Raw genomic sequence first — 16,897 nt, forward strand, 5'->3', positions numbered from 1 at the left:
TAGATGGTGATCCCCAAGGGTTTTCGTAGGGATATTTATTTTTATGATATTTAGTCTTTTGTTTACATTTTTACGGTAATCCCCAACAGGCTTGTACTAAACGTGCTACACAGTGGAAACATACCGATTAAAACCTGTGGGGGTGGTCACTATCTGGGAAAAATCCGAATTCTATTTATCCCTTTTAGCTCACTAAGGTGATCGATAATAAAAAAGCAATTTGATGTGTAAATAAACTTTAATGGAATGTAACTCAATTTTAACAAATCAATAGAAATGTAAAGCTTTGACCCTCTACAGTCGGCAGTTTCACAGATGAAAAAGTCTATATTACAATACATACAGGAAATACTTTCACTTAATTGACTTAAATCACTTATTTCTAAGCCTCTATAAGGAAGTCAAAAGAAAATGAAAATCAGGTTATACAATGCTACACTATCATGTCAGATCTATATATCTGTTCTCTGAGTATCATAAAATCATATCTTAAAAAGAGCTTTTATTATAATAAAGAATTATCACAAACTAGTATACAATGCACCGTAATGTCTCAAACTTTGGTCAGTTTTAAGATGAAATGAGCCTTTCGTGGATTCTTCACACACTTATACCCATTTGATATTCGACATTCATTCATCCATTCATTCAGCATACAAAAATAACAACTAAGCAGTAAATTTACCACAATAAATCAATCTATTGTAGTTGGATGAACCTTGAAAACTCCACTTCTTACTTCTTGCCTTTCTTAGCCTGAAAAGAAAAGCACAGATTAATTTGGATACACATATCTAAGCCAAAGACCAATTCTTAAGCAACAATACGTAGTAAGGTAAACCCATGAAAATTAAGACTAAAATCTTGTTGTAATATAAGTTTGATGTAACAAATATATCATAAAAAACCATAAAGGCAGTCGCCGGTTATTGGCGAACTCAGTTAATGGCGATCCAGGTTTATTGCGCTTGTCTAGCAACATGAAATTGGCAGTTTTTGGCACGGTAATGTGCCGATTTCTTGTTACCAGTGCTGATCCATAAATTGCCCAATTTCGTTAATAGCGATTTTCGTTTATCACCAAGTCCATTGGAACTGAACACCCCCCATTAACCGGGGACTGCCAGTACGTACTTAGAATTCTGGTATCCTTTAACATTTGCCGTCCTAAAGAGTAACAAGAATATCACACTGAACTTGACATGACGAACTTACATGTAGTAACTGCTAGACATGGCAGTTCTCATCTTCTTTACAAATTGCCACACCTTCAGAAAAGTTAAACCAGCAACTTTGAGGTTTTTTCAGTTACTATCAACTAGATCTTTCTAGAATACTTTCCAACCCCCCATTTTTTATTCTATAATCCATGATGTCTCCCTCATTGAAACATGAATCAATTTATATGCACATTACAGAAGAAGTAATGCCTACAGACTGGTGTTCTTGCCACCTTACGTTCCCTTCCTGGTCATAAAAGCAAGGAAGGGAACTAAGCCTCTGACCCATTGATCAGAGTATGTGGACTGCACGATCAATGGTCAGACTTTGGACCATTTCATATGAGGGAGGTATACATAGTCTCATATGAAAATGCAATCAAGAACACTTGATGTCAGCAACAATAAGGCAAATACAAGCATTGGGTGTGTCTTATGCCAAGGCTCCCTTTCCCCCTTGCTAGGGAAAGGGGAGGATATATGCTTTTATAGACCAAAGAATATAGAAAGGCTACTCTGCATATAGTCTTACCAGCATCGGCTGCCAGTTTCAGCATGTGACGGACGCAACTCTTTGCCCTAAGGAAGAAAGCAGAAGGAGAGCTAGTCACTCTCATTCATACCAAACACAAAAGACGAGATGAAACCTTGTCCTGTTAAAGGAGCTGGGTAAGCTACACAACTTGTTGAGCAGCCACCATGGGTCCCAATGAAAAAGTATCCAAGGATTTGTGGGCTATATCCCGAAGGTAGAAAGAGGTGAACGTGTTCTGATTCGACCACACCCCCGCTTTCAGCTCCTGAGGAACTGACAGGTTCTTGCGGAATGCAAGGGAAGAACCAATACCTCTGACTTAGTGAGCTCTCGGACGAAAAGTACCGGTGTCATAGTGAGCTGAAAGTGAGACTCAAAGGTTATCTGAATTTTTATTTTGTTAATTTTCTGTTTAAAAAAATTTGGTTTTGTTGTACGTGAGGTGTGTCAGTATTTCATTCCACTGCTGACTGTCAATTGGTTCTTCCCCACAGGTGTAGAAGCTTACCATTCAGGTGAGCTTCCTATTCAAGAGCTGGAACTTTGAAACTTGGACACTGAATATTTTGTGTTTAATTTGATATGTCATAAACCTGAGTCATTTTAACCTTGAAGTTGTCATAAGCCGGAGTCATTTAAACTTGAAAATGTTTCTAAACCTGAGCATTTAATTTGAAATGTTCTAGATGAGCGTTCTTGAGCAAGTAATGGTTATTTAAATATTGTGCACCAGTGTTCTTTTTCATTACTTATTGAACCTTATTGAGTTTTGTTTCAATTGTTTAATAAAGAAGTATTTTTACAGAAGGATTTTCACTTGTACAATAACACTCCTTATTTTTTGTTGAGAGAAAATAAATTACTTTTCCAATCTGGTTTTCATGGCTTAATACACAGTAACAGACCATATTTTACCAAAACAGCCATTTAGGATCATACCAAAAATCTTAGGGGACTCTTGGGCCAGTTTAATCCTGAAATCTAACCCAATATATTGGGGCTCTTCAAGCTGGTGCCCAGAAAACTGAAGACTGTGACAAGTATGCTGTGACCAGAAGAACCTGCAGGAACTAGGCAACAGTACTATACAGCATCTTGTTACTTCATTTGGTGTCCAGACCCGGGACCCCTTAAGAGTTCGAATCTCATATGCACTAGGGTGGACGAATCCAGAAAAAATGGAGTCCCAAGAGTCCACAGACCCTGTTGCAAATATGAGCCAGGAGGAATTGCTAACAAAGCTATCAGAGCATCATGAGACCATTGTACGTACTCCTCCAAGAAAGGCTCCTCCGATTAGAAGAGGAACTTCAAGCTCTGAAGTGGGAGCGTTCCCTGAAGAGTAGTGCTGCCTGTGTCACCCATATGGCACAGTGCACGACAATTACTACCTTGACATGGAGTCGACCTGTGTCTATGGTGGCAACGGACACCTCCAGTACCTGGTTCTTAGGTGAGGGATTGATGTCCCATCAGGATAGTCCTGCTTGTGTCTCTGATCCCCCTGGAATGGATGGTAAAGTTTCACAGCCGACAAGGATTCCTTCTACCTATGCACCAGTAGATGTTTCTTCTAATGTCCGTCCTAAGACAATGAGTAGGAGACAAGTCCCTCTGCAAGAAGCTTCACCAGAACCTTCTCAGTCCTCCTCCTCTTCATCTGAATCTGAGGCATCGAATACTGTACCGGTAAATACCATGGAGATTGGTTAGCTTGTTCAGGCGTTGGACAGGAAGGGATGTCCCAGACCAGCACTTTACAACTGGGATTCTGGACACACTTTCTCCTGTTTCCTCACCTCCTTTGAAACGTATTGTTCAGCCCGGTACTCCCAGGGCAGTACACACTTATGGACACCTGAGCTTGGCAGGTATTTGGAGGGGGAAATTCGTTGTGTTCGATGCAGTAGGAGGAACAGAGGTAGACTACCCTGAAATGAAGAAGGAGCTCAAGGCCAGGTACAGCAGAGTGAAAAAGCAGATCGGAACCAGACGGAAGGCTCAGTTCAAGCAGGTCCGACTGATGGAAGGCGAGTCCCTGTCAATATTTGCTACTCGCCTTGAGCATTTGTACCAGGTTGCTCACCCTAACCAGCCATTAGATGGGGCAGAGCTTAAGAGACAGCTGCTTAAAGTCCATACCTGGAAATGCTAAGGAGCAGCTACTGAGGGACCTGGCAGTCATCAAGACCACACCTCTGGCCACCAGGAAGGAGTGCCGAACGGGGCCTGAAGAATTCATCCATTCTAAGGTGGGTCAGTCCTGGCAAGGTGCTAGCCCTGTTTGTGATGCTTTGACAGCCCAACGATTCCCTCATCCTCCCAGTGCACCACGACAACCTAGACTTTCTCGGAGCCCATATAGGTCCCCACCTGCTGGAGAATTCCAGCAATGTCAGCAGTGTGCCTGGTGTAAGCGACCTGGATACCATTTTGAAAACTGTCGTCGTCAGCTCAATCTTTGTCTTAGGTGTGGGTCAGACAGACATTTGTTGGCTCTCTGTCCAAAAGTGCCTCCTGTAAGAAGGACACCAAAAAGAAAGCATCTAGTCTGAAAAAACCCCTACTAAGACTTGTATGATATCTCCTACTCAACACAGCCAGGCGGCATCATGTATCACCTGCTCGGTCATCATCCCAGAAAACATCTCATCGGGGGGAGAAAAGAACTAAAACAGTGAGACCAAAAGACTGGAAAAAACGCTTGGTTTCGTTAACAGCAGCTACAGGGTCTGACAGCAGTGAGAGGAATGAGCCAGGAATATACTAGAAACCCCGAGCTGCTCATTCAAGAAGAAGAAAGTCCTGGAGGAACAAGAAGGGAAGCTATGAGACACGGACTGTCTATAGCACCATTTCAAGGTCCTCAAGAACTGATAGTGAAAATGAGGGGTTAAACCTCAGACCTCTAATGTAGATGTTGGGGTTACGTTAAGAGGATTTCTTGGGTGGTGAAGAAGACTGTGTTAGCCCACCGATAACTTCAGTAGCCGGTAGTACTGAAACAACCCCACACTTGCTTCAAGCAGTCACATCGGAGCGAACAGACTTTCCTGTAGTACAGGAACCTGCAGTGGTTTTCCGTACCCTTTGGAGGGTGAACCTAGCTCAGCTTGACCCTGCCAATCTAATGGTTGTCCCTGTTGCTGTCGCTGACAACCGGATTTTGGATGCTTTGTTGGATTCAGGAGCAGAGGTCAACCTTGTGTCTGAAACTGTGGTAGCAGACCTGGAAGTCTTACCTTACCACAGTGGGACTCAAAGGTCTAGGTAACTCAGGACAAAGGACGTTGGGTACTGTTGAGCACCTTGAACTAGTTGATCGTGTCCTGACAACCTTACAGAATCATGGGCTGAAGATTAACCTTCAGAAGAGTTCATGGGTTCAGTCTGAAGTACAGTATCTGGGACACCTAGTGGGCCGTTCTGGTATGAAGAAGCTGCCCGATTATATCAAGAAGGTGGAATCCTTCCGTAAGCCCATTACGGTGCGGGAATTGCGAAGCTTCCTTGGTCTAGTGAACTTCCAGAGGAAGTATGTACCCATGTGTTCTGTGGTTGCGAAACCATTATCTTGCCTTACTGGAGGCCCTAAGAGACTTGGGTCCAGGAAGTTGACTTGGACACCTGAGATGGATTGTGCCTTTAATCGCCTGAAGGAGCTAATTAAGCAAGAAATTACCCTGTCATACCCAGACTACTCTCCTGAAGCTAAGCCCCTTGAACTATACGTGGATGCATCTGGTGAGGGGGCTGGAGCCTGTTTGTGTCAGGAGCAGAATGGATCACGGGTTACAATCGCCTATGACTCAATGTCCTTCCTTAATTGTGAGACCCGTTACTCCACTATTGAGCGTGAGCTAGCTGCTCTTAGGTGGGGTGTCAAGACATTCAGGTCATTTTTATATGGCCAGTTCTTTGTAATTTATTCAGATCATCGTCCACTTGTTTATCTCCAGGACATGAAGATGATAGATAGTCGATTAGCTAGGACACTGGATGAACTGTCAGAGTTCAATTTCATTGTTAAGTATTGTCCTGGTGACCTGAACACTGCAGCTGACTATTTATCCCGACTTCCTGGTACCACAAGTTCTCATGACCCTAGCCCAAATATGACACTACTTCCTGCTGGCCTGAAAGTATACACCAAAGTCAGTGGTGGTCCAGATTCTATGACCGAATCTCTTGAAATTGCACTGGAACTGTTGCATGAGGAACAAGGCTTGCCGGATAACTCCTTGCTGAAGGGAGAAAAGCTAAGAAGCGTTGGTGCAACAATTCCTTAAAGACGCAGATCGTCTAGGTTTCAAACTCAACAAGGCCATTAGAAACCGGATCAAGGCCATGAAGTATCCAGGCACTGTTCCTGCTCTAGAATTATTATTAGCATTTTCCAAAATATTCAGTCTGGAAATTTGGGTTCATTTTGGACTGAGTCATCCTGTGGTATGTTGCGATCCCTCGCTCAAGGATCCTCTTAGGATTCATCTTCAGTATCTGGCTGGAATACATTTGAACCCAGTCATTGAACGAAAGAACTTTGTCCACCCTACTACTGTAATTGAAGGATGTACGGTGAGAAGTTCAAAACCTGAAGATGGACCAGAAGTTTTCACTGCTGAAGAGGTTGAAGTGTATCCTGAGTGCCCTGAAGTGCTGTATGCCAGTGAAACTGTTCCTTTGGTGTCTTACTGTCAACATAATACCTGTCATCCTGCAGTAGGTATTGGGACCCTGGGAAGTATTCATTGTTGTGCTCTTGTAGACACAGGAGCTCAAGTATGCCTGGTGAATGAGTCTGTGCTTACTGAGGCTAATATTTCATATGACACTTTAAGGAGGCCGGCCGGAACCCTTATATATGGGGGTATAGGGCGAAAAATGCAAAGTCATGAAAAAATTCATGGAGCTTCATATGGCAATTGAGAATACGTATACGAAATATTTCGTCAAAATTCCTCTTACTTTCGTAGTTACAGGGTAATTAGTAAACATAACTCAATAAGCCTAAAACATTCATCCGTACAAGAAAATGCAATATTTCTTCTGTTATCGTCAATTTTGATAATTATTGTCAAAGAAATTGTGAGAAAGGGCATCTGTAGTGATTCCTTGAGTCGCAGAGGGGACTCGGGGAGTATCCCATGATTCAGTGTGAGCACATACTTCAAGTAGTCTACACGTTCGAATTTCTTCTCTGACATTCGCTTGCTTTTACATGTGTTTATCTATGTTTCGGCAAGAATTTCATCATGCCAATGAGGAAAAGACAAGGAAAACATCTCGCAAAGGGATCTTAATTTATGATAAATAACATAGTTTTGGTTTATTAATACCTTAAAAGGAATATGAAATTCATAATAATCATGATTTATTAACATTGTCTTTATAAAAAGAGAGTACAACTTCGAATTTCACCTCTTGACATTCTCTTGCATTTACGTTTGCTTATCTTTGTTTCGGCAAGAATTTCATTATGCCAAAACGGAAAATACTAGGAAAACATCTAGGTAACATACAGAAGAAGAAAATTCGCAGTAATAAGCCGAGTTAGTGAAGGAGAGAGAGAGAATTGCTTAGGAAGGAGTGCCCCATCTTGCCTGACGCAGTGCCCCAAGTTACGATATATGAGCAAAGGGATCATCATTTATGATTAAATAATGATAAACAAAATAGTTTTGGTTTATTAATACACAAAAAAGAAATATACATTCATAATAATCATTATTTATTAACATTGTCGTTATAAAAATACGAAGAAAAACTTTGAACGCCCGTATCTCAAAACTATAGTTATTGACCTTCAAAATCTATCTTCTCACTTAGTTTTAAAGCTATAACATTGGAATTTGGTATATAACTCAGAAAGACATTATAGAACAATCAAATGAAGCCCTTTTTTTTCCATTTTTGTTTCGTCTTTTTTTTTTTATAAATTTTGTTTTCCTAATTTATAGGGTTTATTTTTTTACCATAATGAAAAATTCATATCTAGCAAAAAAATGACTTTTAGAAAAAAAATCCTCATTCGATTGGAGGTCTACATCAGGTCTATATATGGTAGTAATACCAGGTCTTAATATTAATTATCAAGGGAGGAGATAGAATTTGAAAAATGGTTATTTTCTGGATAAATCGCCCTGGTGTCACAAAACCGAAGGTCAGAGGCGAAAATCATATGCGGTTTGGAGATGTCCCAAGTCACCTTATTAAGTGGTGTGAATATCAAAGTCCTGTCCTTAAAGAATGGCATTAGCCGGCCGGCCCCCTTAACTATTGATGTAGTTAAGGGGTTCACTGGACAGAATAGTAGAGTTCTGGGAACAGTCCAACTAGCTTTGGAAGGATCAAGCGTGCAAAGGTTACTGCTTTTCCCCTTTGCTGTTGTCTCAGCTGGGGATATGGATTTTTGTGTTATCCTTGGCAAGAATTTGCTGACCAAAGCTAACTTGAAATTAGATGCTCTAAATGGACAACTGTGTTCTGATACTGCAGTTGTCATCCAATTGAACACTCATATGTAATCTGTCACATCAACCAGTTCTGTCATGATGGTGGCAAACTCAACACTGGATGGTAGAAATCATCTTGACTTTTATGGTAACACCCTTATTTCCCATGATGAGTTGAGAGAAATACAGAGTGAACACCGTCAACTCCAGGCCATTAAAAGGATGGTGCACTCCGGAGCCTGCCTCTCAACTGCCTCGCTCCTGGATGAGATTGAAGAGCAAGTGGTCAGAATTTAGGGTATATCAAGATCTCCTGTTCAAGAAATTGAGTGATGGTCACTTGGTTCCAGTTATATCGTTTAAGGTTCTAATAGACTTGGTAGCCGAGACGCATTTACAGAATGCTCACTTGGGAATAGGCAAAATGACGTCCATGCTAAGGAAGTTAGTTTGTCATCACTCCCTGACGAAAGTCATTAGGGATTTGTGCCTCACTTGTAAGGAGTGCCAGATGTGTAAGGTGTAAAGGGAAGTAGTTATTCCTCCAACCCTTTGCATCTCCACCTTGACTCCATTCGAGTTGGTTGCTATGGACCTCATCAGCCTTCCAACTTCATCTACTGGTTACATTGGTTGCCTCATGATGGTCGACCATTACTCCAAGTGGGTTACTGCAATCTCCATTCGGAATAAGCAAACTTGAACAATCTGCCAGGCTATTGAAGAACGTGTTTTCCTGTCTATTCCTAGAGTGCCAGTCCGATGTCTGACAGACAATGGTCCAGAATTCACTTCCTGTGAATTCAGTGCTCTGATGGAGAGGTATAATATTATTCATGTTAAAACAACTCCCCACAAACCTTCGAGTAATGGAGCTGTTGAACATGTAAATCACACCATTGGTGAATTATTAAGCGTCCTAGTTGATGATGCTTGTTAGTGGGATAAGCACTTGCCAAGAGCCCTCCTCAGTTACAACCACTCGTTGCATTCTGAGTTAGGTTGTACACCTGCTGAAAAGATTCTAAAAACAGCCCATGACATGGATAGTCTCCCTCTCTTGTCTGCTGAAACCAGGAATCCTTGGGCAGAAGGTCATCCACGCTACCAGCCTTTCAGGAAGGGTACCTTAGTCCTGAGGAAAGTTGCCCTTATGGGTCATCTCACGACCAACAAACTGTGTCCAAGGTTTGATGGTCCCTATGAAGTGATTCAGTTCTAAAAAAATAGGGTAACCTATAAATTGAAACACTTAGACAGTGGAGAGAGTCAAGGCACACCATATTCAGCTGAAGGCTTGGTTGGAGCCACCATTCTATGTAAAGAGGCATTTCCAGTGGTACCCAAAATCATTCCGTTTTGCTGGAGAGTCCCAGCATATTCCAGGCCGTGATGGATACTCCTCAGTTTCTGTTCTTAGCGCTATTAATAATAATTAGGACGATTCCAGCTCTTGTTCAGAGGATGATTCTTCAGAAGTGGTTGCTGCAGTTCTTGCAAGTCTGCCAAATAAAGCATCTACCATGACATACCAAAGAAAAATGCCTAAGTCTATTTTAAAACCTCCCAGGACATATGAAAGGAGACTAGCTCTACATAGTTGGCAAGATACTCCTGAAATCCTGGACCTGACCATTCCTTTATCTCCTACCAGCTTATCGACTATGACAGCTGACATACCTGATTTGTATGCAACTGTATTTCCTACAGTACTTGAATTGTGGGAAGCAGAACCTGCAACTCTTGACATGACTGGTATCCTGACTCCTGAGCCAGTAGCAACCTCTTGTTTAGTCAAGCAGGGAAGTATTGCTCTTGCTATGGATGATCTGATCTCGATGCCTTCAATGTCTGAGTCAACTGTTGGAACCTTAGCAGACCCTAATATCCAGGTCTCACCATTGTTAGAAGGGTCGCCTCAGCCAGTTTTGACTTCGTCTTTTGGGATGGAGAGTTAGATCAACCATTGAACACTTTGGATGTTTCTGATGTTTTGCTATCTAGCCAAGAAGACCATAAAGGTTCTACTACTCCTTGTGCTGACTTGGCTCAGTACCCAGAACCAGACATTCCAGTCTGTGATAGCTTTGTAGCTGATTTTTCTGGTTTTGAAACCCCAGAGGAAGGTATGACCCGGAAGCTAAAAGTACTCAAGCAAACATTAAAACCAGAACAACCGAAGCCTAGGTCATCTCGGATAGCTAGAAGACGCTTGAGTCTTTCTCCTGTTTTGCAGGAGCTCAGTGAGGCACGCTCTACCATTCAACAGAAAAGAGCAGAATCTCATGCTAAAGCTTTAACATTTAGGAGAAGAGTGGAAGGAAGTCCACCTGCTATGCGGTCTAAGGGCTCAGCTCCCCAATTACCCCATGTTATGCCTGAAAGTTTGGAAAGGAAAAGTAATTAAACTAAATTAATTGTCCCTTTCATAAATTTGAATTTGAGAGTGAAGTCCTTCGGAAAAAAATTAGACCAATTTTTGCTCATTACTTGTAAGTCTGATACAGTATTAGGTGCTCTTCTATTATGTACTGTACAGTGTATATAAAGAAATTATTGTAATTTGCATATGTTGTGTGGCCTAAGATGCTTGTATGAATGCCCTGTTTATAATGTATATTTTTTCTGTGAACTCGGGATATAGTTGACTGTGAAATTTGATTGTACCGAATAATTTTGTTACCAGAATATTTATGGTTTTCAAAAGGGAAAAAAAGCCTCTACACCTGACCTGGGAAATGTTAAGAACAAATAAATACAGTTAGAGTGGAACTGGTGAGGGGGAATGTAGTGAGCTGAAAGTGAGACTCAAAGGTTATCTGAATTTTTATTTTGTTAATTTTTCCAATGTTTTAAAAAATTTGGGTTTTGTTGTAACGTGAGGTGTGTCAGTATTTCATTCCACTGCTAACTGTCAATTGGTTCTTCCCCACAGGTGTAGAAGCTTACAATTCAGATGAGCTTCCTATTCAAGAGCTGGAACTTTGAAACTTGGACACTGAATATTTTGTGTTTAATTTGATATGTCATAAACCTGAGTCATTTAACTTGAAATGTTCTAAACCTGAGTCATTTATTTAATTTTAAATGTTCAAGATGAGCGTTCTTGAGCAAGTAATGGTTATTTAAATATTGTGCACCAGTGTTCTTTTTCATTACTTATTGAACCTTATTGAGTTTTGTTTCAATTGTTTAATAAAGAAGTATTTTTACAGAAGGATTTTCATTTGTACAATAACACTCTCCTTGTTTTAAAATAAGTCCTTTTTTTATTTTTTGTTGAGAGAAAATAAATTACTTTTCCAATCTGGTTTTCATGGCTTAATACACAGTAACAGACCATATTTTACCAAAACAACCATTTAGGATCATACCGAAAATCTTAGGGGACTCTTGGGCCAGTTTAATCCTGAAATCTAACCCAATATATTGGGGCTCTTCAAGCTGGTGCCCAGAAAACTGAAGACTGTGCAAGTATGCTGTAACCAGAAGAACCTGCAGGAACTAGGCAACAGTACTATACGGCATCTTGTTACTTCATCGTACCTGAATTCTGCGGAGTACACTTTCCTGATTATTTCACGAAGCTAGAAAGAAATAATGTTCTTGGACACTTCTTTCTTGGTCACCCTGGTGCTCCTTAGTACTCAGGCTGGAGATGACGAGTCCTCTTCAGATAGCACCTGAGTACTCTAATGGGACAAAGTAGCATCTCGTCAGGGTCACCACCACAAAAGTCCTATAGGGAGGGGATTATAAATGACTTATCAAGGAACGAAGGATTCTGAGTCTAAACTACGAAATCCGGGATGAAATAGAGCATAACCGATCCCAATCCCCTTTAGTGTTTCATACTGAAGGCAAGAGTGAATTTCTCCAACTTTCTTCGCCAATGCCAGGGCAAGCAAAAAGACGGTCTTGAGTGTCAGATCCCTATCTGATGACTCTCATAAAGGCTCGTAAGGTGGACGAGTCAGACTTCTTAGTATGAGAGTCATATCCCACTCAGGAGGCCTGAGTTCCCTGGGTAGACAAGACCTCTCGAAGCTCCTCATAAGCAAAGATATTTCTAGAGAGGAAGAAATATCTATACCTCTCAGTCTCAGGACTAGGCCCAAACAGACCTGTATCCTTTAACTGCAGAGACTGAGAGAAGCTTCTCTTGGCAAAGAAAGACTAGGAAGTCCATGACCTGCTGAAGAGTAACTCTGACCAGAGAGAAACTTCGTCTATGACACCAACCACAGAAGACAGCAAACTTTCCCCAGTGCACTACTGCTGCAGAGGACTGTCTGAGGTATCCTGCCATCTCTGTTGTTGCTTGACGAGTAAAGCCTCTTGCTCACAAGAGACGGTGGATAACCTCCAGCCATGAAGACAGGGACTGCAGCCAAATGGTACTGCTCTATATGTGGCTGACTTTGAAGGTTGTGCCAGGGAGGAATTTCTCTCGGTGCCTCGGAAAGAAGAGCTAGCAGGTCAAGATACCAAACGACCTGAGGCCATTTGGGAATAACCAGAATCATGCGAAGATTCAGTGATCAGCCCCCTACTGATCACCTTGCGATTCAGGCAGAACAGGGGGAAAGGTGTACACATCGAGGTTGTCCCACAGGTGCTGGGTCCAGTACTACGGAACAGGGGACCTGTAGCTAACTGTCGTGCCGGGTGGCAAACAAGTGTACGACTGGACACCCCCTACCATAGGTCAAACAACCTTTCCACCAAGTCTGTGTGAGGGACCACTCTGTCCATATCACCTGATACTGGCTGAGCTTGTTTGCCACTACATTCCTCTTGCCTGGAATGTACCTGCCTGACAGCTCTACCAAGTGAGCTGCCGCCCACTTGTGCACCTGCACTACCAACTGGTGAAGCAGGAGAGATACGAGACCCTTCTGCTTGTTGACATACAGTGGACCCCATAATATGTGCATTCTCCCGACTCGCGGACTCACTAATCTGCGGATTTCTCTCTGGACCAAATGTACCTATTATTCTCTGGAAACTTGCCTATTCACGGTATTTTTCTATGAGAAATATCCAGAAATTCCTGTTTATTTTTTTTTTCATCAACTTCATCATAAAATACAATCTTGTGATAAAACCATTAAAAAAACCAGGTGTAAACATTTTTAATGGGATTTTCTTGAGTTTTACCAACCAAAATAGGCTGTTTTCAGCATTTTTATAGGGGTTCCACTGTGTACAGGCAGTCCCTGGTTATTGGCGGGGGTTCCATTCCCGGGAGTGTGCCCATAAGCGAAAACTGCCATTAACCGAACTCGGTGATTTATGGTGCCATAATGGGGTTTGTGGTGCCGATAACGGGTTATTGGTGCCATAAGCACCCAAGCACCTTTATGACGCCGATAACCGGAACTCGTCCTGTTTGGTGCCATAAAACCGGATCGCCGATAACCGAGTCCACCGATAACCGGGGACTGCCTGTATGCCACTACTGCGGTGTTGTCTCTCAACACCACAGCGTCCCATCACTCGATCCCAGAATTCTTGTCATGATGGTTTTCCACACACTTGCAGTCAGCAACTCCCTCAGGTGTGCGCCCCACCCCTCGGTCGATGCGTCTGAGAACAGAAGCATGTCCAGAAGGGAGTGCGGAACTTTACTTCTATTAAGAGGTTCCTGTCGTCAAGCCACCAGGCTAAATCCTCTCTCACCTCCTCCAAGAGCAGGATGGGAAAGGACTGACGGTCTCGAGCCTGTGACAAAAACTCCTTCAGTCTCCACTGAAGAGACCGAAGGTGAAGCTGCCCATGAGGGACCATGGGCAGCGACCAATCACAACTTGCCATTGCTGAGCTGGCTGCTCCTGACAAGATAGTAAAAGCTGTGCTGCCTCCCTGAAACTGCTGATATGCAAGTCTGCAGGAAAGACTCTTGCTGCTACCCTATCGATCAGCATGCCCACATACTTTATCCTCTGCTTGGGAATGAGATCTGACTAATCAAAATTTATCACGATCCCTAGATCGTGACAAAATTCAAGGAGATCATCCCTGTCCTATAGCAACTGCGAGCAGGCAGAACTAACCAACTGTTGAGATACTTCAAGAGACATATCCCAACTGAATGGGCCCAAGTTGAAATGAGGGTGAACACTCATGTGAACACCTGGGGAGTGGTCGAGAGTCCGAAACAGTGTCCTGAATTAGAACACCATCCCCTTAAGGATAAAGCGAAGCTACTTTTGGGAAAACTGATGGATGGGTATCAGGAAATAGGCATCCTTCAAATCCATTGAAAGCATGAAGTCATTCTCCATGATTGAAGCGAGCACAGACCATACCATTTCCATCATGAACCGAGTCTGGCAAACAAATCAGTTCAAAGGAGAAAGATCTATCACTGGTCCTCCAGGACACCCCAAGGCCTTTTCTACAAGGAAGACTCGACTGTAGAAACCCAGGGATTGATCTTGCATGACTTCCACAGCTCCTTTGGCTTTGCTCAGCATTTCTTGCACTTCTTGTTTCAGTGCCACATCCTTGGTCAATCCAGGGATGTAAGTTTGGTGACGAACCAGAAGGTTTGTGAGGGGTAGCCTCGACTCTTTATTGCTGCCATGTTGACCACTGGCTCGATAGGCATCCCCCACCAATGGCAGCAGCTGGAGGGAAATGCTGCCCCTAGCTTTTCCCTTTTTTCTTTCCCTTACCTCCCTCCCCTGAAAAGGAGGAGTTGCGCTCCCTTCAAAGCAAAAGAAGAAGGCGGAAAGAGAGGTAGAACCCAGCAACGACCCACTCCTAAGTTCCAAAGCCAACTCAGAACCGACTGACCTGGCGATTAGATTCAGGACTGCGTCCCTCCTCTTCAACACCAGGTAGGCCCACAGGTTGGCAGTCTGGTGGGTCAGGTAGGAGATGACCCTACCTCCAGACTAAGTCTCCCAAAGGCCGAATCCTCATGGGATGATAGCCTGAGGAAGCAGTGACCTTGGATACTGTGAAAGACCACAGATTCAACCAAGAGACAGCCTGGAGAGCTGCCATGGCGGTAGCCTCCAGTCTCACTGCCTCTTGCTGCGAAAGCGAGACGATTTCCACAGTAAGGTGCTGCAGCATAAGGCTAGGACCTAGGCGTACTAAGTCCGGCTCAACCTGATTTGTTGGCAATGATCCCTCCGGGGGCGATATATCGCTTCTGATGACACATAGGAGGAGGAAGAACCTTATCCGAATGGTTTGCTTTGAGTGAACTGTCCTGTCTGAAGACCAGACCATTCACTTAGTTAAGCATACCTTCGGCAAGCCCGGACCATAGTAGCCCCGTCGAAACCTTGGGTTCCTTTTTTGGACCCAAGAGAGATTTGAGACCAGAGGGGCGATCAGAAGATGAAGCCATGGTCCCCTCCTCTAGGTCACTGTGCTGATGAATCAGTGCTATGACCTCTGCAAAAGTCCTCTGGATCTTGGGGATGTCTGCATCCTGAGGCAAAGGACCCTCTGATCTTTCTAGGGTGCATCCCTCCTGAGACCCTATCCCTGCAGAAATAGCAGAGGGAACGGTTCGCAAGCAGTGATCAACCCATGGTGATCGCTGCGACTTGAGTCTAGGAGAGCGTTTTCGCCCTGGCAAAACCTCCCCCACAGATGGTTACAAGGTTCTCGCATGGCAGGTGAATCGCTCTCCGCCACCAAGCTAGAGTGACGCAAGCTGGGTGGCGTTGAGTGTACACCTGGCTGGTTAGAACTCACACCTTTCTTCTGTTCTGTGCCTCCGAGTTGCGACGCTGAGAAGGCTCAAAGTTCACAACTCTGGATGCATGCGAATCTACAGATTTGCGAGAATTTGGGGAGGCTCGTGAACAAGCACCCCATGCAGTATTAGCCTTAGAGGCAGAACCTCTAGGGCTAACAGCAGGAGTGTGAACTGAAGTTTGCACTCCTGTGGCTCCCATAACGCTATACCCTGGGGACAGTGTAACAGTTCCTCTTCCTGAAGGAACAGGAGATAGACCCTTCGAAGTCTCATGATCTTAAGGGAAGGAAGACTACCTTCTTCTTCTTTGGCAGTTTAGCCTTTAAGAAGTCAAAGGGGAAGGAGGCAGCAGAAGAGAACAACGAAGCCGAAGACGACAACACCTTACGAGTTCTCTTCGTCAGTTTCCTCAGGACAGCGGTAAGGTCCCCCCCATCCAAGGGGCAACTGGAGCAGCAGGTGCAGGAGAAGGTGCAGAGACAATAGCAGACAGTGACACAGGAACTCCTCCAGCCAAGGAAGGGAGCCCTACAGGAGCCCCAACCTTCACAGGATAACCCTGGGTGAAGGGGCCCTGAGATACATCAGGAACAAACATGGCAGGGAGTGACACCACCACAAACACAGGTGGAGGAAGGAAGGATGACAAAGAGTCAGCCACCATAGGTGTCATCGGGGACATGTAGCCCTCAGATGAAGCCTTGCCCAGTACCACTTCCGCCCCTCAAATCTCCCCCACTACTCGGACAACCAGGAAACACACTCATCACAAGTCAATTCTCTGGTCCACTCACGGCCCCGCATTTAGCACAAAAGCCATGAGGGTGTACATCCATAAATCAACAAAGCTCGCCGCATCTTTTCCCTCCAACTCCCGGGCATATACGCTGAGAGAGGAGAATTTCCGTGGCTTAACAGATTTGTGGGTTTGCATATTAAATCAGTAATCGCAAACACATAAATA

General features: G+C 43.6%; 1 protein-coding gene across 1 annotated transcript in view; it reads right to left on the minus strand.

The window, feature by feature from the left end:
- Window positions 1–219: 219 nt before the first annotated feature.
- The window catches only part of LOC135205204 (protein phosphatase 1 regulatory subunit 21-like), a 123,896-nt gene continuing 107,218 nt past the window's right edge, over window positions 220–16,897 (minus strand). The window contains exon 15 of the mRNA XM_064235567.1: window positions 220–756. Within this exon, the coding sequence (XP_064091637.1) occupies window positions 736–756 (21 nt within the window). The 3' untranslated portion in view covers window positions 220–735. The remainder of the gene's footprint in view (window positions 757–16,897) is intronic.

Source organism: Macrobrachium nipponense, chromosome 49 (assembly GCF_015104395.2).
Source record: "Macrobrachium nipponense isolate FS-2020 chromosome 49, ASM1510439v2, whole genome shotgun sequence".
Classification (NCBI taxonomy): domain Eukaryota; kingdom Metazoa; phylum Arthropoda; class Malacostraca; order Decapoda; family Palaemonidae; genus Macrobrachium; species Macrobrachium nipponense.